This window comes from Amblyomma americanum, chromosome 1 (assembly GCF_052857255.1).
Source record: "Amblyomma americanum isolate KBUSLIRL-KWMA chromosome 1, ASM5285725v1, whole genome shotgun sequence".
Taxonomy (NCBI): domain Eukaryota; kingdom Metazoa; phylum Arthropoda; class Arachnida; order Ixodida; family Ixodidae; genus Amblyomma; species Amblyomma americanum.
The window spans coordinates 468,514,867-468,539,160 of NC_135497.1; the positions used below are offsets into that span (position 1 = coordinate 468,514,867).

A 24,294-nucleotide genomic window follows, 5' to 3' on the forward strand; every position below is an offset into this window, starting at 1 on the left:
TTTAACAACTGTATTTCCCTGGTTGGGCCTCACACGGTGCAAGTCTGGAATTGTGTGCGCCCCTGTAGACGAGACATGGCGTCACTTTCTGCGGAAACCTTGCTTGGCGGCATTCGGTCCTTCGGTCTCGGCGCAGGCGACTTCGGGATTCCATTCTGCGCGGCCAAATTAGGCAAAAACCGTTGCCAATCTGGCTATGAGCCGAAAGTTACCGCAATATGCAAACTACATGTACAGCAAAGGAGCCAGTGGTTAACGCTGGAGCATTTTTAAAACCGTTGTAGGAAAGATGGATGCGACAGTAGGCCAATATGTTCCGCATATGCTTGCATACGACTACACAATGTTTGTAAATATAGAGGAATGCTGGGCCTAGAGAACACATGACTCACCGTTGTCGCCTTGACTTGCACTAGAGACGGTTCCGCGCTCCACATATTTTGTTTCAAGCAGATTCTGAAGATAGTCTGGCTTTCGGTACTGTGAAAAAAAAGTAAAGGAGCAGAATGCGACTGAATCAACAGTTCAGTCGTACATATTTCTCAGTACAAGCACTTCCCAGGACACGCGGTTTGCATCGGGATCCTGCAGTGCAGCTTGATGTCTCCTGCACTGTCATACATGCAGTGCTAAAAATATGGGGAACGTGCGGAGAACGTTCATGCACACTTCTTTAGAGACCTTTCCAGTCCCAGGGGCGCTGCTGTTCCGCACCTACGAGAGCACGCTTGCCTGCGACCTTTGTGAACACGGCGGCGCGCTTTAGGAGCGCTACATTCTGCTTCTGCTATGATTCGCTGCAAAAACGGCTTAAAAGCTAAGATTGCGAGGCAGACCAAGAGGACTTTGCCCTTGGTTTGATTTATTGGTGGTGTGTTCACGCTACTGCCAAAAGTTTGCTGACCACAGCAACGATTCTGCCAGGCCGCGAGTAGTGCTGAAAAAGACCGGCGCACGAGATGCATGCGCTCACTTCAAAGCACAGGCTGCACTTCTCAGAATCAGTCGACATGTGATGACAGTAAGGAAATAAAGACTCGCCTCGGGCGTCAGCATTTTATTCCACAATCGTCAGTATATTAAGCATTTTTCTTTATTGAAAACTCGTGGCCCGCGTTAGTCCTGCTTTATGAGCAGCCAAGCAATGCTTGGAAGCCTGGCAGGAAAGTAATAAACTAGTATGAAGAAAATGCCCCACTCGGTCATGCAGAAAAGGTCCAGCACTGTGGTAGGATACAAATTAAATAAAAGCACTTGGCAGCAACAGCTTCTGAACCAGAGGCTGCATTCATACTTTTGCCACTCAACACAGTGAACGAAATCAACATTGCAATGCTTAATCTGCATTAAGCAACTGAGAGGTATAAAACTGTTACGCTTATAAATTTGTACTGGGATTAGATTCTTATTCGGGAAACGAAAAAAAATGGCTGGTGCGAAAGCAGATCTTTTTCCCAGGTGAGCACCTCTGCCACGTACCTGAAAGAGCGATTGAGGTGTCCACAGTCCCAGGGAGCCAGTTATGCGCGTCTTCACCTTTTTCATCGTCAATGCAAATTTAACCAAAAGTATAGTACGCATAGTAGCATAGTAGTGGAGCATTGCACGCCGGCGGCCTATGCTCCACTGCAGCGTTTCTGCAGCGATGTTGTCAACGCAAGCGCGTACTGCTCTAGTGCCTTGTTTCTGCCACAGCGTTGTCCACGCCAACGCATGCACTGCACGTGTCTCTGTCACTACCACCACATATATATCAAAACGCGAATATTAGTTTGATAGTAGTATTTGTAGATGAAGAAGACAATGTGCAGTGTATTGCGCGGGAGTGTGTTGCCGTTTAACACAAGCCGTGCGCAGTGGCTAACGAGCTGATCTGTTCGCGCCGCCGTGGGCTCGAATCTCAGTCGCGGACGTTTACTTCGTTTGTTTTATTTATTTATTTTGCTTGGCACAAACCCACAAACATCGCAAGAACTTCCTCAGGGTTTACCCATCGGGATAGTGATTTCGTGCTAGAAAGCTTTTAGGATGGGCTATATCTTTGTCTGGCAGACGTGCGCGTGGGCTGATCTTCAGTGCCGGCTTTATTCGTATCAGTCTACAGGGCCAAACGCTCTTCGAGGAGGCGATATAAGAACGCATTGCTAGCACTCGAATGCTAATTCCAGTGACTAGTCTTTCATACGGAGAAACGTTTGGGGCAAACTAATGAGTTGAGGGCGCTGCGTACTACTAATAGGGTGAGAGGCAGTATGCTGAATCCACTCCGTGGTGTGGCATGGGTAGTGAGCGTGGTCTTGAGTTGGCTGTGGAAGTGTTCCACTAGGCCATTTGTATGGCTGTGGTGCGCAAGTGAAACGCGCCGAGAAGGCGAATGAGCTGAGCGAAGACAGACGACTAAAATAGTCTGCCGCAGTCCGTGATAGTTGCAGACGGACATCCAAAACGGGCCACCCATGTAGAAACGAAAGGAGACGCAAGGATGTAGCCAGCAATATTGGTGAGTGGTGTTCCTTCTGGCCAACGGGTGTACCTGTTCACCTTAGTAAAGTGGATGTGGACTGTACCGAAGCAGGCGTCGAGTTTAAGAAAAGAAGTGGTTGATGGAATGGGGTGGCGGAGGACTTTCACTGGTTGACACGAAACGCATGCGTGCACCCAATCATGAAGATTAGTATTCTTGCGCGGCCACACGTAGCGAGACACTATCAGCTTAAGCGCTATTCACACATGCGATGGAATCCTTTGGCAAGTGAGGTAGACTTCGCAAACGTAACGCCTTCTAGAGGCCGCGCAGCGGCGCAGTTTCCAGTTTTGCTCAGGCGGCCGCCGCCGACCGAAGAGGGGACTCCTTGCTCGGCCGGTACGTTCAGTCCCCGTCTCTACGGGATATGTGGCCATATGGCCGTACTTCGCCTTCGGCAGCATGCAAAGGGTGGACCCCATTGCCGTCATTCTTTGCCTGTTTCAACTCTTTGGTTTTCGTTTTTCTTTCATTTATTTTCTTTTCGCGCATCTGAACTGTTCCCCCTTCATCGTGATTTCTTTTTTTGCCTCTGTTGGCCCCTTTCTTTGCTTTTCGAACCTTCCCCATCTGCCTCCGCAGCCAGGCCGCTTTGCTCGTCTCTCTCGGCGGCTCTCTGCTGTCCATGTGAACAGTCGGTCAGAGAGCAGGGGCGGACTTTGGTTGATTGGTGACGTCGTGCTTCCCATATGCACATCGATCCGCGCCGATCTCCCCTTCGAATACTGCTTTAGAGTCGCGCTGATTCCATTGTGGGCCAGTTTGTGCAGGTTTTGCAGGTTTTCAGTGATCCGATTGCAAAGAGTCAGACACAAATGGCCTGGGAAAACCCGCGGAGAATTCGCATATGACACCGGTGCCATGCCTGTAGACTACCTCGAGTTGCAGGGATGTGGTACAGGCGCGCAAACCTATCAACTCGGAGTCAGTAGGCTGGGCGGCAGCATGATCACGAAGGATGGTTGGTATATATGTTTAACGTCCCAAAACGACTCAGGCGATTAGGGACGGGACGCCTTAATGAAGGGCTCAGGAGATACCGACCACCTATAGGTTCTTAATTGTGCACTGATGTCGCACAGTAAACGGGCATCTAGCACTTCGCCTCCCTCGAAATGTGACAGCCGCGGCCGGGATACAACCCGCGTCTTTCGGATCAGCAGCCGAGCATCATAACAACTGTGCCGCCGCGGTGGCGGTCCTGAAGGGGAATATGGTGACGAACCGTAACAGCAACCGCACGGCTTAGACCGTCAGCAGGAATGGTGGCGTTACGGCTGAGGTGTCGAATGGCGGGGCATATTTCGACACATAGGCAAGCTGACAAAAATCCCGCGGGGTGTAAGGGCTCTCATAGTGATCGAGCACACCCGTCAGGGGCAGGTGGTAAGTAAAAATGGTGAAGGCACGACCTTCAAACAGGTGACAGAAGTGAGGAACAGCAAGGTATATGGGGAGTAAATCCCGGCCACACACGCTACAGTTCGTATGAGTAGGAGTCATGCGCTTGAAAAAGAATGTGAGAGGCTGCCAGGCGCCGTCTTCATTGGTGTGCTGTTGTAGGACAGTGCCGACAGCAGTACAGTCGTCAATGTACCTGCCTTGAACGATCGAACGGGCTAACGGGGAAAAATACTGTCATATAAGAGGGGCCTACGGCTTCATGTCTGATGTAATCGCTATCACACATGCTGATTCCCATGGAACGTATTGAACTCCTCATTTCATTGAAAGCCATATTAATCCCACCAGGCAGCGTTGATTGCTATAATGAAGAAAATAGCGTGTGGCTTGAGCGCTGTAGGCAAGTGTGCGGACGACTGTTCTTGAAGCGTCCCTCATGAGCTCAAGAGGACTGTCTGGCTTAGAAGAGCGCACGAGCAGGGCTGCGTCGGCCAGGGCGTGTTCGACGGCGAGACACGCCGCCGGAGCGTCGTCATTTCAGCGCGGAGAACGTGTCTTACATTTCGCCGTAAGCAGGTGATCAAGGCGAATTTTATCACTGAGTCGGTCAAACAACTGGCACAGATGGTGGAAGTGGTCGTCCACGGACTGGCCGGCCGCAAGAAGTTCGTCCGCGTGAGCGAAAGCAAAGAGAAGATCATGAGGGACGTGGTCGATGAAACGCTGAACAGTCAGTGCAGCATTCCGGATTCTGAAAGAGATCCCCGGGAATTCGAAGAGGCCAGTGTTTGTTGTGATGGCTGTCTTTACTTGAGAATATATTCCTCGGCCATTGTAATTTGGTAGTAGGCGTGCACGAGGTCAATCCTCGAGAAGATGTTGAGCCATAAATACCGGCGGTGATGCCTAGCTATCAGGCTGTGGGTAGCAGTCGGAGATGGTGCGGGCGTTGAGAAAGTTGTAGTTGTCACATGTCTGTCAGTCTCTGGTCTTTTTGGGAACCATGTAAAGTGGAGAGGCCTAACTGCTAGAAGCTGGTATAATAACTCCAAACTCGAGCATGAGCTCAAGCTCGCCATGAGCGACTTTGAGCTTGTTGGAAGAAAGGCGACATGGACGGAAAAAGACAGGAGGGCCAGTGGTGACCAGATGATTGCACACCTCATGCCGCACAGGCAGAGTCTAATCGGGTGGCGCTGGGAGGGCCGCATACTTGTGCATTAAAGGGCCCAACGGAGGATCGGCAGCCACAGCCAGGAAGGAGCCAGGAGCACAGTACAGGAAGGAGCCGCGTCCTTAGTTGCCTGCGTTGCAAGATCCTGGACCGAGAGATTGGTCTAATCATGAAGATGATCATACATGTCGTCGACAAAAAGACCATGATGAGTGAGGAGGTTGGAACCGACGATAGACGTGCGGACGTCGGCAGCCACGAAGACGGATTGAAAAACTCGACGAGACCCAAGTTCAAGGTCAAAGAGCGCTGCTTTTAGACGGGAATGCATGTGCCGTTGACGACGAGCATGCAGATGAAAGGTCTTAAAATACTGCCGTGGCGCATAGTAGATAGGACATCGACTTGTACAGTGGAATCAATCAGTTATAAAGCGTCGATAGTCTAGTGGGTAGCGCAAGAAATGTTACTGGTTGAGGCATTGACCGCTCATCACCGCTAGCGGCCGGCCTGCAGGTTTCCTGCTCAAAAGTGCGATAGCTGTGATGGGCGTCGGCGCTGAAACGGCGGCGGTAATAACAGAGCAGTGGCTGAGATGGTGAAGCTAAACGGTGCTACTGGGAACTGGAACATGACGATGAGCGCCGTCGGTGAGGCGGGCGGGACGTTCAGCAACCTGGAGACAATTTGGCTGCGATAATCTTGTCGATGCGATGGCAGAGCTGAGCGATGGATGCAGTTGGAAGTCCTTCTTGGGATGAGGGCAGGTAGGGATGGGAGGCAGAGGGCGAGCGTGGTGCTAGAGCACACTGTAGCCAACTGGGAGAGAACTTGCCAACCTCCAGGATCTTATCGGCTAAGTATGCAAGCTGGGAGAGGTCCATTGTCGAGGCAGTGGCCAGGATCATCTGGACGTTCGCCGGAAGCCTCTTGAAGAACAACTCACGCAGTACAGTGTCGTCCACCGTTGGGGCTTGTGGACCGAGAAGCTGCACCATGCGACGTAGCAGCTAACTGGGGCGATGGTCTCCAAGCCGTTGTTGAATACGCGTTCACTCCAACACTGCAGTGGGCGCGAGAAGCGCCATTTGGAGCTCGCCATAGCGATTCTTGGGAGGGTTGGACTGGAACCGGGCTAGGATATTGGCGACCTCTTAAGCCGCGTTCTCAGGTAAGGAGGGAACAACGTATCAGTGCCGTGCGGCCTCAGTCGTGATACAGGTTAGGTCCAAGTAGGCCTCCACTTGGGGATACCAATGCGCTGGGTTGCTCCTCCAAAATTGGAGGAGCAACCCATTTGTGTAAACAATTCAGAGGGGCACTTTTGGACAAAGTACGGTGGGACCAAAGCCTTTAGCGCGGTGTTGCTCACTGATGTGTGGTAAACATTTTAATTAAGTACGAAATTGTTTGCGAATCTTAAACGCTGGAGACAGTGGAGGGCTTTTGGGGGCATCCGTCTAATAAGACACCCTTGCGAAAATACTCTCCAGCGTCGCAGACAAGGACATCTACATATGCGTTGGCAACAAGTAGCCTAGTTGTTAGCACATCCGTCCGCAGAACAGAAGGATGGTGGTTCGAATCGCATCGTGCAGAAAGGTTTTTCCTTTCGAGTTGCTGGATGTAACGGACGCCGGATGGACGGGAGAATGCCCCATTAAGGGCTTCGCCTTAATGGGGAAGCGGGCCGAGATGTCTTGTTCCAGCTAGTGCTTCACTATATGGCAGTACCGCTGGACTACTCAAAAGAAGACAGCATGAAGACTGAACAGAAAGAACCAATCACGAGCCTTACAGACAGCGTAGATGCCTTGAGACTACTGCTGTCACCAGAAGATACGCAGCTGATCAGCATAGCAGGAAAGAACGCCACTAACGCCATAAAAACAGATCTCCCCTCCCTTCGGTGAGCACGGCATAATATCTACAAACGCACCAAGAGGTTGGGGAAACATAGCGCTCGTTGTAACAGTCCTCGCAAATGGATTCGTACACTCAAGCGAAACTGCGCTCTGATGTTACAGATGGTTCGAAGAATAATAAAGAGGTACGGTGAAGCATGACAGAAATCGAGCTAAACACTCGCTAGAGCAGCTGCGGTCGGAAGGATTCTGTACGGGGCCCCCATGTGCAGTTTTCTGGTCGCGACTTCGAAGACATCTAAAAGTTACACAGGCCCACCCTTCGGAACATTACTGGTTTTCTGAAGCACATGAGGAACAAAGAGGGGCTTAGGCTGGTAAGCATGCCACCCATACGGCACATAACCAACGAATCGAAAGTACGAATGCGATCCTGACTGGGAAACACGAAAGAAGGAAAGCAGATCACGGCATCGGGCGACCGAATTATGGGACACAGCAGCAGAAGGGGATTAACACAACACCCCTTTGGGAGACGCCGGTGATCGCACGATGGCCACAGCGGCCTACGAGTAGGCGAAACGCGGTGGCAAGGCAAGCTTTTTGGGCAAAAAAACAGAACTGATAAGACCGCCGTACACAACAGGCATCTACAGGGACGCTGAAATTAGAAAGACAGTTGGTGTAGCTTAGGTCTGTGCGCCAGTGCCCCAACTCAACGGCAAGCACGGGTGCCACCTATCCGGAGGCTCAATCCTGCTCACGGAATTTCTTGCCCAATGAGGAGTGTCAATACCATTACGACCGGGACCGCAGTGGTGGCCAAGTGGTTCAGCATCCGGCTCGCATGCGCGAGGTGCGGGGTTCGATCTCCACTGCCGCCGGGCACCCACCGGTGATACAATAGGTATAAGCTTTCACCTGGTCTGGTGCTTGGTTAATTTAGGGTGAAATGCTTGTGAAATGGGTCTTTGACCCCACCTTGAGAAGTCGAAACTACCTTCTGTCATGGCGCACTTTGGCCACACATGCCCTTGCGCCATAAAATCCCATCATCACCCTCATCATCATTATGACCGTCACAGGGGATATTGTGGAACGGAGAACTGCCAATAACAATCTAATCCTGACTCACACGGAGCGATAGCAGAGCATCCAGCACCTACGACAGAGGACGCGGTGACCAATGACATAAGGAAGAGATCGAAGCGAATACTTAACGTTGGACGAAAGGTTCAAATTATATGGACACCGTCTTACATTGGACGGATTGGGGGGGGGGGGGCAGCCGTGGAAGCGGGTGGGTTTGGTCGCACGTAGGACGCCCCACTCCTCCACTTGCTGCCGAACCCGGTAGATCAAAGTCATTTCCGAGAACTGTCCAGCGATGGCTCGCCCGGCAGAGAACTGATGCACAATGTTAGCAGCGAAATAAAAGCGGACAGCAGGCTTTGGTTGTTGGAAGTAGCATCAGCGCCGGCGCTTGACAGTAAGAGAGATCGCATTTGGTCACAAGTGATCTTCTTGAACAAAATCAGTGTCAGCGCAGCGTACACCTAGTACATACTTCACAAGTGGTCTCTAGCCATACAGGCAGCACTTGTGCACATCAGAGGAACCCACTGAGAAGAACACTACAGAGCAGACATAAAAGACTTTATAGGGACTTGTCCTTGTTTGTCGCGACAGAGCCACAAATTCAGCGCATAGCACTTGAAAACATGGCCACCCTAGCAGACCAGATACGATAAAACTGCGCACCACAACATGCCGCCGCGGCATACGGTGGTGAGAGCGGCCTGCTTCGAGTTGTGTAGGAGAGGTCAACTGACGACGCTCAGCTCTGAAGACCATATAAACGACTTAATATAGGTTGCTATTGCACCTAAAACAACATCCTACCCAATTCTCCAACAGCGGCTGCGAGCCATCTCTTGCTTGTAATAACAGTTCTTCATTCATTCTAATCTCCGAGTGCAGACCCGGAGGCCGCCCTTTTTTCTCGCGCGGCTCGTGTCGCTTCGTCTTCCTCCCGCGCTCCCATCGTCCATAGTCGGCGCTGCTGCTACACTGCAAATAAGTATGAAAGAGTTGTTTGTTACCGGTACTTTTCTTTGGGGCACAAACGCTGAGGCTAAGGAAAAGCGTTCAACTTAAATTGAGGACAACGCAGCGAGCGTTAGAACAGAAAATGATAGATGCAGTGTTAAGAGACATGGAGAGGGCAGAGTGGGGCGGGTAAGAAACGCGGCTTAAAGACACCCCACATGAAATTAAGAAAATGATTTGGGCTTGGGCAGGGGATGAAATGCGAGGGCAAGGTAACAAATGGGCGTTAAGGGTAATATTCGATAGACCGAATATTGAAATAAGTGTAAAAAGATTGAAATAAGGCATCCAGTTCACGATTGATCTCTATAGTCACCTTTGTCGCACAAACGAATTGTATTTTTGAAGATTTGGCTCCGAAGCGAAGTTAATGCTATATTGGAATGGATTACTTCGTGATCGCTTATTCCAGGAAGAATCGTAACCGACTTAACACTTTCGGGATGCCTGACGAGTAGTAAGTCTAAAATGCTAGCGTTCGTTTGTGATATTCTTGTTGGTGCCAGGATAACTTGTGTAAGGCCAAAGTTCAGGCAGTCTTGTATGAAATTCTTGGCTTCCACTGTGCCTGATGCTTTAATAGTTTTAGTACTCCAGTCAATATCCGGGAAATTAAAATCACCAAAGAGAAGTATATGGGACTTTTGATATTTAGCAGTAATTTCACACAGTAAGTTATTAAGTTTTCCTGAAAAGTCTGGGGTACTGCGCGGGGGCTGTAACCAACACCAAGAAGTACTGACTGAGGAGTACAACGGCAGAAAAGCCACATTATTTCCAGATGAGAAGAAATGAAAACGATTGAAAATGGTAAATTATTAGAAAACCCAATGAGCACTCCTCCACCCTGAGACCCCTGACGATCCTTACGGAAAAGCTTAAAGTTCGATAATTCTGCCAGGATTTCACTGTCGTTTATTTCGTGAGTCAGCCAGGTTTCGGTTAAAACGAGGATGTTGCTATTGAATGAGCGAACAAGACTGGAGATTTCTTCACTCGTAGGATGAAAATTGCGGATGTTCGTGAAAACTACGGAAAAAGAAAGTGTGGACTGAGGTGTTAGTCGAGACGCGGGCCTGGAGTGATGCTTTGGGGCACGTTTTCTAGGTGGGTGCTATCATATTTCCTTGATAGTTTCCGAGGAGACGTCATACACGTATCTTGCGCGGCCGATAAACAAGGTTTTGTAACTCAGCATATAAGCCGTAGATTTGCTTTTTGCAAAGGTGAGAAGTTGCTTTCGGCCCTTCCTAACAGCAGTCGAGAAGTCCTCACCGGCGCTGTATCCGGTGTCTTAGACATTCATTAGACAGAATATTCAGCTTCGTTTTGTGGGAGTGAAATTTGACGATTATTGGTTTTATTTTGCCAGGTGTGTGATGGCCGAGGCGATGCGCGCGCTCAATATCGATTGGAACAACTGTTATATGTAGGGTACTTGAACAAATACTAATTACAGCTTCCTCAGATTGTGCGTAGATTTCTGCAGGATCATTTTCTGGGATGCCATACAATATTACATTGTTCCGACGTGACCGGTTCTCAGCGTCGTCAACACGAGCTTCAAGGTTTTTTATCAGAGCGCACATTGCCGTTGTCGCTGTCTCCATCGAGTCGAGTCGCGACTGCATCTCAGTGATAAGTTGGCTTTGTGCCTCAAGGACAAACATACGTGCTGATAAGTCTGCGATTGTCGCATCTGTGGCCGTAAGTTGTGTTTTCATGTCTTGTAGCTCTGAAAGAAGTGTAGATTGCCCGGTAGACAGTTTCTTTAGCTCAGCAAGCACGCTTTCAAAATCAGATCCCGGGTTTGATTCAATATCCCCAGCCAAAAATAATAAGGATCGAACAGCGTAAACACATTCAATACCAATACAACATGTTGCACTTCAACAGCCTTACTCGTGATGACCACAGTGCAGCTTTTGAATTTCACAAGACGTCAAGCCTTTTCTGTTGGGTAGGCAATGGATTTGTACGCAGCGTTGGCAGACGTGAATTTCAAACGTTGCTTCTGCTTTTCTCTCATAGTGGGTCGGTCAGCATGTACTCTTAAAGTATCTATTACATTACTGAACGACTGACGTATGTCACCTCCAGAAGCCACTAATTGGTATTTATAGCACCTCCAATTGCTCAGACAAACAACAAAGGCATACTGTGGCAGCGCGGTAGGACAACTTTTCAGACTTGGTCCTCCCCAGCAAACACTCGAGTTTCTAACAGCTGTTAACGCTGACGCTACTTCAGAGACAGAATTAGCAAACTAAAACGGCCATGCATTCAGGTGGCTTCCCTAAACTACTTAGCTCGGCTGACATGTCGCCTTTTGCCTGTGCTGACTTTCTCTTTAACACAACACAATGACTTTCACTGTACTGAATGCAGGCGTTGTTGAACATTACGTCCTTGAGTCCTTCAGCGCAGATTCTGTGAGCCCCCCAAGATGATTCAGGAAGGCCCTCTAGGTGCAGAGCTGGAAAGTACTTCAAACGGTGTCCTGTCTGGGTACTTGTCCTTGTTGATTGCACAACTGTCGTCTTCGCTTCCGTCGACAACGTTTGTAGCAATGCTGCCGATCGTTATCATTCCGTCAGAAGGCTGTGAAACACCATCGCAGAGTTGCTAGACTGTAAAAACAGTTGAGAAGGGAGCAACAAAACCAGCCTGATGCCTCATCTGCTTACGTGAGCACGTGACTTCCTTATACAAGAATTCCGGTTCACCTACGAAAATAGAAGGCACCGCATTTTTCGGCAGACGAGCTCTCCTCTTTCGCGACATGAGGACACGGCGATCAAATTTCAACAGATGAAGTCTTCAACATTAAGTGGGTTGCGAAATTTCTTTCACATCCGTCATCTGAGGCAAAACAAAACCCATTGCTGTGCTGAATGCAAGCGTCGTTGAACAGGACATAATTGACTGCTTCAGTGTCGATTCTGTGAACCGCCCAAGATGATTCACTAAGGTCTTTGCGATGCACGCCCGCAGCATTTCTCTCTCATCCGGCGGCTTGAAAAGTGAATACTTCGCCAAAGAGGAACACTGTTGCAAAACGGCACAAAGTAATGTCCCATCGCACAGCCGCATAAAATGGTTTTCTGTGCAATTCAGTGACACTTCGAACAGAGCCAAACGACCTCCTTTGCAAGGTGTTCGCGGAGGAAAGCAAGGCGCAGCGCCCCTCGGCGCTAACGACATAGGGCACAAATGGTCGTTGTGCAGTGGCTTTTTTGGCTTTCCTCACAACATGTGAACGGCGGACGGCACTGGCCTGACAAAAGGCACAAGAGCATATACCTCTAGGCGAGTTGGTGCGTTGCAATCATGTATAAGGGCAAAAAACGGGGACAAAGAAGGGCTGGACACCACGAGCGCTTAGTTCCAACTTAAGATTTATTGACAAGCAAGCAGATTAAATACACCTTGCTGCATGACGTAAAACCGACAACACTGCTGACATCAAGTGGTCGCCCACAAAAACACTGTTTCCTTTTTAGTCTGTGAGATGGATGGTGCACTGACGATTTACGGAGCCGCTTTTCTAATCAAATCTGCCTCTATTATCTCTGTAGCATCGTGACACTTATTCTTGGCCACGATCTTGCAGGCGCTGAAGAAAAGTTTACATGGTTTCTTATTCTTTTCAGCGCAGTCAAGACAATGCTCAGAAAGATTACCATCTCTATAATTGCCAAACTTCCCCCTTAGCTCCAGCAACCTTTCATTCAGACATCTACCAGTTTGACCTATGTACCTACAGCCACACCATAGAGGAATTTCCTATAATACTTCAGAAGCACATGCTACAAATTAACCTCAGTGCTGGATACTGCATGGCTCTTTTGGCTTTTGGAAAGGATTGGTCACATTTACTAGTTTTTCAAGCTTCTCTGACGGCGAGAGCACTACTCTGACGTCACTGCGTTTTGCAATCTTCTTTAGGCGATGCGAGGTGTTCTGCAAGTAAGGAATGACTACTACCCTATTTCCATTTGCATCGCTCTGGTTCTTGTCACTTTTCTTTGCAGTTTTCAACATACCTTCATATACAGATACAATGAGGCTGAACAAATACGCAGCTGACTGGAGATGCGTCATTTGTTTTTGGAAACCATGGCTCAGTGAATGGCAACAGGACTTTTTCAGTGCTATATTTAGACACTGCTTAGCGATTGCTCTCTTATTAAGTTTAGCATGAGATGAATGATATGGTAAGAGAGGATTGTTAGCCCTTGGATGGCGCTCCAAACACGTTTCCTCAGTGAGAATTAGTTTCAAATCTAAAATCTGTAAAACACCATCTCTTGGAATTTCATACGTCAGTTAAAAAGGAAAAAAAAACACTCATCAAAAAGGGCTAAAACCTTAAAAGCTGGTTGACAGTGGCCGGACAAATCCCTGCATCCTTGTAATAAAATAAAAAATCATCAACATATCTGAAAACAGTCACTCTGTTAAAAAACTTTAGGGCAGCAGTGCTGTAAGTTTGACGTCATGCAGCAAGGTGTATTTAATGTGCTTGTTGGTCAATAAATCTTCAGTTGCAAGTAAGCGCTCGTAGTGTCGAGTCTTTCTTTCTCCTTGTTTTTTGCGCTTGTACATGACGACAAAAGGCGTTCGGTCAGTCCGGTTTCCGGCGAAAAGTACCACCATCTTCAAATTCTCTGTGGGAATGCGGTTCCGGACGACCGGATTGCAACAGTTGGCTACTTTTTCATGTGACATCTAAGGCTCGCCCTCCTTGCTTTTGCCAGGCCAAAGATGGCAGTTCGTAGATCAAACTGAGGAGCGACGCCTAGATGGTGGTGTGGCTATCCCGAGAAACATTTTATATCAGCCGCATGCTGCTTTTACAAGTGAACAGAGCGACTGGGAATTTCGCCGCATACAGAAGTGGCCAGCAGAAGTTCCCCGAAGTTGAGTTTCTTAATCATCCACGCTGATCGAGGTAGCAGAGCGCAGTCGTCAAACCGATGCAGGACCTACGCGGTTGAGGCATCACGGAGCGTTTATTCGGATCTCCTTTTCTTTGGTGCAATTGTCCTAATTCCTGCGAGGATCATCGCAGACAGGGGTAAGTAGCGGGTGCTCACGGTGAATTTTCAGTGCGTGCATACGCTTCTCAGCACAGCGACAACTCTCCGCGTCGGTAAAGGGAGTGCAATTGGAGCAAGTGCTTTTCCGTCAAGTAAGCGAACTCCGCACCTGCGAAAACAACCAAAATTGGAGGGTACGCTAGCTGTCGTGTCTTACCCTTATGATGCCACTGCTAGTGTACCCTCCAATGTTGTCCTTCAACATAACTTTTTATGCACAACTTCTCCTGTGGACAGTTTTGATTGCGAATAAAATTGTCCATGTTTAAGTGGCGCGATTGTATATGAAAATTTCAGCGTGAAAAAGACGAGGTCGAAAAGTAAGATCACATCGCTGGCGCTGGGAAGCATGTCCTCTCCTCTGTCGTGCTGAATTTTTAAACATGTATTCAATTCATATTGCGTCATTCAGAATCCTCGTACAATATATGGGTTGCTCGTTTCTGAAGCATAACCTTCTCCTGTACCCATTTATTTAGGCATCAAATCAAGTGAAATGATCCCCAAGAAAAAAAAACTGGCGCCAAATCATGCAACACCCAGCGAGAAAGACTGGTCTGCTCATGAAAAAGACATACGTGAGTTGGCTCACACTAGAGATCGCTACACTGTGAGACAGCTGAGATTGAATTGTTGCAATGATGCTTATGGGTAGTGCCCATATATGCATAATTTGGCATTCTCTACTTATCATTCTTAGACCCCTGGGGGTCCTCATACCCCTACCAGCGTAGTGGTGCAGCGGTTAAGCGATGTGCCGGTACCCTACGATGGCAGGTGCTGCCACCTGTGAGACTTGTGCAATCCAGGTTGTTCCTCCCAGCAACATCTTGGGACCAATCATTAATTTAACTGCCACCTGCCACGGCGGGCAGTTTTCTCACAATTAGATGGGCAGGTTGTTTTGACGCCACAAGGGGACGTGATCAAGCCGGCCAACCAACCTCCTAGGTTGCTTTTCTAGAGATTTTTTGTGGATTTTTCGGGGTTTTTTCGCTCACTGTCAACCATGCCGATGAGGATGTTGGATTTTCTGTGACACGAGCTCCCTATTGCCATCGCGTTAGAAATGTTCAGAAAAGGCTTGAGTTATCTTTTTTCACATTTTGCCGTGAAGTCGAAAATAGAAAAATGCTTTGACATATGAAGTTATTCTCGAAGTTAAATCCGATTTAGGTGTTTCTTGTCATCAGAAAAATGCAGAGATCTTGAAGCGCCTCATGGTCCATGACATGCACTGTGCACATCAATCTCTTTGATGTGAAAGTATTTTAATTAGCTTGTGATCCCCTACTTGTTGTCAATGATGATCTTCCTGGCGGCATCTTTGGATTGGGATTGAGGAATCAACCGATAATAAACCGGGTCAAGTGTTCACGATACTACGTTGCAGATCTGCTGGCCAACTTAACTTAATCAGCATTGAGCCGTTCAGCAAAGCTCCCTGGGATAGCTGCACTATTTTGTTTGAAAAGGCATTCTAGAAGCCTTGAGAAGGAGATGTCATCGATGCGCACGCTCATGTACACTTGCTGTCTTCAATTGCCTGTAAAGTCAACAGTCACCGGAAATGGAGCGCATATTGCAGCTGCGCAAAACGACGAAGGACAAAGAGAAGAAAGCACAGGACAAAACACAGAAGCCTTCTCTTCGCGTTTCGTCGTTTTTCGCGGTTGCAGGAGCTGCTAAACGCGTGGAATAAAGGTTGTTTTATTACACGTGCCACACCACCACCACCACCGCCACCAGCGATCAGCTGTTTTCTGGGCACTTATTCAATCACATTTGTGGCGTGGTCAGGACATCAAGGTTCCCGCTTACGTTCCAAACAATTTTACCAGGGCTTGTTTCAATTCTTCAATATGTGTCAAACACTGTGGCATGGTGGTTGCCTTTGCAAAGTCAATGTTGAGCCGTTTCTGAGAGTCCTGTAGTATCGTTTCAAACGTGGAATTGTCGAGACTCGGAGCCCGTATTCATTTGGACCAATTCCCTCACTGCTTGGATTAACTGAAATTGCTGTTACTTCTTATATTCCCCACTTCACACCGGCGCCAAGTTGTTTTCCTACCAGCCACGCACGCCTCAAACCAAAGCATTACATGCTAACGCGTTAGCTTTAAAACCCTTTTTAGCAGAAAAGCATGTGTTGGCGCTGTCGGCTTCACGAAAAAATGAGAAAGAATAGATGGGGTCGTGACATCACAACTTATTAACTCACGTGAGTAATTCAAAAACTTTACTGTGATCACACAGTATTGATTCCTGTACATCTTTGTCAGACCCGAGGAAAAGCTCCGCCTGTGAGCATTAAACTGGGGGAAGCTTCGGAACGGGACCAGGGCGAAAAGCGGTCCGAGATCAGCCAGTGCAGCCGGGAGCGTGAACTAGGCAGCGGCCATGCGGCTTGCGCGCATGCCCGTCTTTTTCTTTACATTTCGCCCGTGCAGAAGAGGAGCCATCCTGGCGTCTTAAGGTGCGGACAAGACAGCGGGGTCATGGTAGCGCTTCAGGCGCTCGACATGTACAGTCTCGTGGCCGCGCGGTCGGAGATTGGGAGATGATGTGAGTGGCTCAACAATATAATTGACAGGAGATGTTCGCCTCCAGATGCAAGAGGGGCCGTGATATTTAGCGAGAAGTTTCCGGTAGATGCCGGGAGTACGGGAAGGTATCCACAGGCAGACAAGAGAGCCGAGCGGGAAATGTTGGGCAGGTTGATTTTCGTCGTGCTGGGTTTCTGAGAGGGTTGTGTAGATGTCATGAGCGACCAAGCGATCAAACGGCAATCATTAGTGTGCCTGGTAGCCTGAGAGACACTGGTGCACTCGACTGTTCCAGGATGCTAGGGTAGATGAATGTTAGTAAGGTGTATGTGCGGGCTAGTTGGTAATGCACTGTAAGACGAAAAGAGCGAAAAAAAACACACGGAGTCTTGTCCTTCGTCTTTCTTTGCGTCCGCTTGTCTTTTTCGCGCTTTTTGTCTTACAATAGATGAATTCCAATGGGAACGGACACATGTTGGCCGTAAAGAAGGAAGAAAGGAGAAGACCCTGTTGTAGACTACGTAGCAGTACTGTATGTCAAAGCAATATAGGGGATAGTCAGGCCCCAGTTCGTGTGGTTCGAAAAGACTCACATGACCAGCATGTCACCCAGAGTATGATTAAGGCGTTTAGTGAGGCCGTTTTTCTGAGGGTGGTGAGCAGTGCAAGTCCGATAGATGACGTTGTGCTCGCCATGCAGAGCCTTGATGACGTCATGTAAAAAGACACGGCCTCTGTGGCTGAACAATTCACGAGGGGCACCGTGTATAAGAATGAACCGCTGCAGAAGAAAGGATGCTACATCCTGGGCTGTCGCAGCAGGAAACACGGCAGTTTCTGCATACCTAGTGAGGTTAATAACAGCAACAATCATCTTCATCAAAGTGCCTGAGGATCGGAGACGCGCTTGCGGCACTTCCCAATTAAACAGCACATCTACCTTTGTAAGCTGGGTCAGAGGCTCGGCAATGCTTGGAAAATCGTTTACAATAATCGGTAATGATCGCATATTCAGAGAAATACGCGAACACCCTCTTTTCGGGCGGCTGCTTAAACTGTAAGGTTACAGATGTTTCGTGCGGGTCTGGGTGTAGTCTATCCTTGCTTACGATGCGGCCAAGAAAAAACAACTCTTCTTGGGCGCAGTGCCACTTCTCTGTTTTCAGGGTTAGCCAGGGTGACTTGATTGCTTCCAGCATAGTACGCAGCCTTTTCAGGTGGTCATCAAAGTTCGATGCGTCCACAACGATTTCATTTAAGTATACGAGACAGATTTGCCAGCTAAAACCTGCCAGTGCTCTACCAGTACTCGTTGGAAAATTGCTGGTACGGAACAGAGTCCAAATGACATCACCTTGAACTCGAAGAAGCCATCCAGCTGATGAATGCAGTCGTCTTTCGATTCTTGAGTCGACTTCAATTTGCCAATAGCCGCTCTTGAGGCCCATTGAAGAGAAGTGCTTGGCGTTGCAGATCCGGTCCAATGTGTCGTCGATGATGGGGCGGTGTAGACTTCTGTCTGTGTTGTGTTGTTCAAGCGGAGGTAATCAACGCAGAATCGAAGTGTGCCATCTTTCATTCTCACTAGTACAACCGGTGCCGCGCATGGGCTGTTTGAAAGCAGGATGACGTCGTCGTGAAGCATTTCTTCCACTTGGCACCGGATGACTTTTCGTTCTCGCGGCAAAATACAGTAGGGGCTTTGACGAAGAGGTCGGGCGTGCTGGTCAGTTATAATGCGATGTTTGACAATTGGCGCTTGTAGGACATTTGGCAATGACGAAAAACACTCACCCATTGCATTAGAGGGGACAACACCTTTGAAGAACACTGCAAATCTTGCCTTCTCTTTTAGAGGGCATTGATGGGTTGATGTTTCTAGGCCGAAGACGTCTCGAATGTCTGCCAGTTCACCCTGGAAAGCAATCGTTACTCGTTGCAGGTATAGTACTCTTCGCTGATGTTCCTGAGCAACACTTCAACGCATTCATTCCAGAAACAGGCGGTGCCTCGAGCGATGACCAGTCCTCGATGTAAGGGCAACTGTGTGCTTCCTTCGATTACGCCCTGGATGTTCTCAGCAGTCCTGTTACCCACCTGGTCGATGACGCTTCGCCAAGGCAGGAGCCTGACTTCTTCATTGAACACACTCATCAACAACAACAGCCTGACTATGCCTACTGCAGGATAAATGCTTCTTCTATGTCTCTCGAATTAACCGTGTCCTTTAAAAGAACGTCTTGCTGGGCAAGTTGGTACATCTTTGGATTACAGGCCCGAAGACAGACAGACCACAAGGTAGATAAACGGGACCTTGTGGTCAGTCTGTTTTCGCGCCTGTAATCCAAAAAAAACCCTGTCCTTTGCCAGCTGCGGCCACCGTGTTCCCACAAACTCCTTAATCCCATCCACCAACCTTACTTTCTGCCGCCCTCTACTACGCTTGCTTTTTCTTGGAATTCACTCTTATCCTTACAGACCATTTTGCCTGCGCAATACATGCCGTGGTCAAGCCCGTTTCTTCCTCCTGATTTCAATTAAAATATCACCAACCCGTGTTTGTTCCTTCTCCCTTTTCTTGCCATAGCTTGTTTCCTTAAACTTAGCTTAAGCTGAACCCTTTTAGTTAGCGTCCACGTTTCTGCCTTATAGGTGAGTACTGGTGAGGTATAGCAGCTGAATACTTTCCTCTTGAGGGATATCGGTAAACTGCAATTCAGCATTTGAGAGAACCTGACATATGCGCTCCACCCCAATCTTATTCTTCCAGTTATTTTGCTCATGCTCCGGATGTGCGGTTAATACCTGCCCTAAGTACACATACTCCCTTACCACTTATCGGCCCTCGATGCCAATTGTGAACTTCCTGACCGCGGCGGTCGAATTGCGATGAAGGCAAAATTCTAGAGGCCCGTGTACTGTGCGATGTCAGTGCACGTTAAAGAACCACAGGTGGTCGAAATTTCCGGAGCCCTTCACTACGGTGTCTCTCATAACCTGAGCCGCTTTGGAACGTTAAACCCATATAAACCAAACCAAACCAAACTTCCAGCATCTCGCTGCCAACTGTAAACTGGTGCTCCCCTCCGATACCGGTGAACATTACATTAGTTTTAATCATGTTAATTTTTAGACCCGCCGTCTTGCTCTGCTTTTCTAACTCACTTATCTTCCTTCGCAGTTAATCTCCTGTGTTACATAACAAGGCACTGTCGTAATCGAATAGAAGATTAATAAGGTATTCTCCATTACCTCTTATCCCCTACGGTTCCCGTTCCAGGCCTTCGAATAGCTACTGTAAACAGGCGGTGATTAGCATTGTCGAAGTCGTGCATCCCAGCCTGTAACCCTTTCTTATTAGATTTTTAATTATGTATTTATAGAGAAATATGGTAGCTGGGCACGCGTTATATATAGCTTTGAATATTTTTACATGAGGATCTTCTACACCCTCATTCCGCAATGGCCGGATGACCTCTGAATTCTCAACAGAGTGAAAAGCTTTCTCGTAACCTATAACTGCTATATACAGGTGTTGGTCATACTGGACGCAGTTATGAATATGCTATATTGTCGAGTGTGCTTCACGAAAGCCTGCCTGATCATTCGGTTTATTGAAGTCTAGAGTTGTCCTGTTTCTATAGCTGTCAACTTAATAAATACCTTATGGGCAATAGACTGCAAGCTGATCAGTCTGTAATTTTTCATGTTCTTGACGTCTCCATTCTTACGGCGAATTGTTATTTATGGTTATTGCTAATAATAAATAGCGTAGGCCAGCTAGCTAGGTATGAAATGTCAGCGAGGTAATTCTCGGAACGAGTAGGCTATGTAAGGAGAGCTTTCTACTTGCCGGCAGGGGCAGTGGAATGATTTCGGTGGCGACTTTGTGGGGCGCACACGCCACATTTTCGGTAAAGAACCATACCAACCTGGTGCTTGCGGGGGGAAGGGGCGAGACCGTGAAGCCCCTGCGCAGCCCGGAATCAGAATACAGGCGCAGTTTTCTTGTAGAGTTTTCTCGTGCCCCTATACAGCTCGCGGCGAGTCCCTCCCGCTCGCATCGTTCGCCGGATCCAGAATAGTCGTCCGCTCGCTCAGTGGTTGTCCTCGTTGGGAAGTAGGGTGGCACTGCCGTTGTTATTTCCGCTTCTCCTACCCCTTGCCTACGCTGCGCTGTCCCAGTGCGTGGTGATCGGCCGAGTATAGATGAAGAGGTAGCGGGTTTTCGTAATGGCTATGCTAGATTGTCGCACAATCCATCCAGATGTGCGCGACGGATTGATCATCACCTTTGAGGCGCAGAATTTTCAAACATAAGGACGGTAACAACAATATAACCGTGGCAAAAGTTGAACAGTTGAACACTGGTAGCTGGAAAGCAGTGAAACGACGTTGATTAAATTATGAGAGCCATACTGTAAAAGTTATTTATATTCGTAGTTCAAAGTAGGGGAAGTTCATAACCGCATCTTATTTACGTAAAATAAACATTTCAAAAATTGGACACACAGTGAACACTGTGGAGCTCCCCCTTCCGACTCATTAAGAAGGCTGTTTCCATCCCCCCGCCCATCTATCCACATCAATCCATATCCATCCATATCTATATCCATCCATCCATTCGTCCGTCCGTCCGTCCGTCCAAAGATATTATGTTGTGAGGAGGAAAGGAAAATACTACAAGTCCCGACTTACCGAAGGGTCCTTCCTTCTCATTTCAATTATCTTCTCTGTCTGCAGCCTCGTGGGTCGGAACCGTCTAGCTACGAGCGAAAGGAAGCAGAGCGGCCTCATTATAGGCCCGAAACAGGTGATGCTCTCTGGAAAGAGAAAAGAACAACTATGAGCTTCTTACGCTATCGCGTACGGCGAATTAGAACGACACTTGCAGTGTGGTTGCTCTCGAAGTTGTCGCGAAGGCAGCGGTGTTTGCCTTTGTAGAAACGGCAATTGTGATGTTCTTTGGGATATTTTATAACACTCTTGATGAAATGTGTTTAGAGTAGTCCCTCAACGTGGAGTATATTTGTTATGAAAGAGCAATAGACAATATGCGAAATTTATTTCAGGTCCGGCAACACTGCGCCCGTTGCTTCCGGACGCAATCTTGGTTCTCTTGACGAGGTGCGTCATTTGCTAGAGTAATTTCTTGATATCGCTGAAGGTGTCAAGAATCTCTTAAGCAGAATTTAAAAATGGAAGCTTCAGCCGCTGCACTGCTTATACCGTTCATCTTTTGCCAAATGTATATCAGTTGTTGGCGTTTAGTCAGAGCCGGCATGCTTCTATCACGACCTCTGCTAATCTTTAAGCTTGACGCTAAGGAAGGCACGAATAGGCACCGGGAATAGCGTCGATAAGTCGAACTCTGTGCTGTTGACGTTTTAGTGCGTGAATTTAAGCCATCGGTTCAAGCGTCGCGCGTAATCACAGTTGCTGGAATGTGACAGCGATTGGGGCTCATGTCACAGAAACGGCGGCGTCGCCGCCCGCATTGGTTTCGGCGTCGTTGCACATGAGCACAAAATCCACGGAAAATCATCGGAGGAACAATCTAGACAAAAGGTGGGTCACCTAGGTCGCGTAACCTTGTAAAGTCTTGCAATCCTGCCGCCGTAATGTAAGTGAACTGCCCACCCTGGCAGGTGGCAGCTAAATTAATAGTTGGTGGGTGGCGCTGCAAGCAGCCGTGTCGACGAGGTGCACGTTCGCATCGCTGCGAAAATTTGAAGTTTTTTTTCCCGGAAGTTTTTGGGCTGGGCTTCCAAAAATGAATGGGAGACCATCATCGAGTTGCTCGCCACCTGTGGACAATGGTTTCAACGCTTCTGCGTGGACCTAGGGGAACCATCCGGATTAGAGCACTCCACGGGCCACATTTTTAGGCCAGAGCCCGGGCCGAGCACGAGATTCAAAGCCTAAGCCCTTGCCAGACCCGTGAGATTAAGCCCGGACCCGGCCCGGCCCGCTACATTACGACTTAACTGAGCCCGGGCCTGGAACACACGGCTTGAACCGAGGCCCGGCCCGTGCCATGCCCGGGCCCGTTCCCGCACCAGTTGAAGTGGTGAATTGTTCACTTATGCCGCAGTGGCTGAGTGGTTACGGCGCTCGGCTGCTGGTCCAAAAGACGCGGGTTCGATCCTGGCCGCGGCAGTCGAATTTCGATGGAGGCGAAATTCTAGAGGCCCGTGTACTGTGCGATGTCAGTACACGTTAATGAACCCCAAGTGGTCGAAATTTCCAGAGACCTTCACTGCGGCGGCTCTCATAGCCTGAGTCGCTTTGGGACGTTAAACCGCCATAAACCAAAATTGTTCACTTATAACAAACTGCACATCTCCAACCAAAAAAACTTTAATTTCAAACCAAACGTTTCGAAGCCGGCTCGGCTCCTTCATCAGGGGTGACTGGGGGCAGTAGCTTGCATAGTGAGGGGAGGCAGGGGTCAAAAGAGCTAAAGCTGTGATGCTTGGGTATGAAACTAAACTTTTTGGTTGCAGACGTATTCAACCGCTGCGGCCGGAATCTCATTTAGATGGTATGATGACGTAACTTCGCTGAGGGAGCCTTGAACAAAACTTGAAACCTCATCAGGCGACAACTGGCCCCGCACCGGACTGACTTCTTTACAAGGTGCCCGAAAAAGCGCACCAGCAGTGGCAATCTGCTTTCCAGGGACATGGACAATGATGGAGAATCTCAAAGCCTCATACGAAAGCTTTTGATTCAATGCGGTAACACGTCGAATGGGTATTTTCCTAGAAGAGCAACGAGGAGCCGGTGTTCAAGTTTCAAACTGGAAGTCAAACCCTTTTAAGCAGAATTCCAGGTGTTCTGCCGCCCGGTGAGAGCGAGCGCTTCTTTTTCATATTGCGCGCACCTCTGCTCAGTTGGCGTCAAGGCACGGGAGATAAAAGCAACAGGGCGTTTCTGCCCATCTGCCTGCACTTGAAGCACTACTGCTCCAATGCCGAACGAAGATGCGTAAGCCGATAAAAGTGTGGAAAGCGTCGGAAGGAACTTTGAAACTCACTTTGCTGACGGCACCAGCTGTTTCAAAGCAGCAAACGCTCTCTCCTACTGTAGGCCCAATGCAACTCTTTGCCTTTCACGAGCAGTTCGCGGAGCGGCACAGATAGTGCAGTTAGGTTTGCAACAAACCTTCCCAAATAACTTACCATGCCCAGAAACCTTCGCACGTCCGGTACCGCTGACGGCGCATCCATTTCTTTAATTGCTTTTACTTTCTCAGGCCATTTGATGACATTTGAATAAACAACGTAGCCCAAAAACGCTACCTCGCGAACGCCAAAAGAACATTTAGCCCGATTGAATGTGACGCCGGCTTTAACAAGCTTCCTTAGGACTGCATGCAACCTTTCATCGTATTCGGTTCTTGATGAGCCAAAAATGAATTCGTCATCATGAAGTTTACTACTTCCGGCAGAACATCCATGATTTCGCTCATGCGCTCCTGAAAACATTCTGGACCAGAAGTTATTACAAATGGTAACCGGAAGAAACAGTAGCGGCTGAAGGGCGTCATGAAAGTGGTGAGCAACTG

At 48.5% G+C, this 24,294-nt stretch overlaps 1 protein-coding gene across 4 annotated transcripts in view; it reads right to left on the reverse strand.

Moving 5' to 3' along the window:
• The window catches only part of LOC144104608 (cytochrome P450 3A14-like), a 209,938-nt gene that overhangs the window by 98,577 nt on the left and 87,067 nt on the right, over window positions 1-24,294 (reverse strand). For all 4 annotated transcript variants that reach the window (XM_077637728.1, XM_077637735.1, XM_077637719.1 and 1 more), the window contains 2 exons: window positions 21,423-21,547; window positions 393-480 (listed from right to left, as the gene is read on the reverse strand). In XM_077637728.1, coding sequence (XP_077493854.1) covers window positions 393-480; window positions 21,423-21,547 — 213 coding nt within the window. The remainder of the gene's footprint in view (window positions 1-392; window positions 481-21,422; window positions 21,548-24,294) is intronic.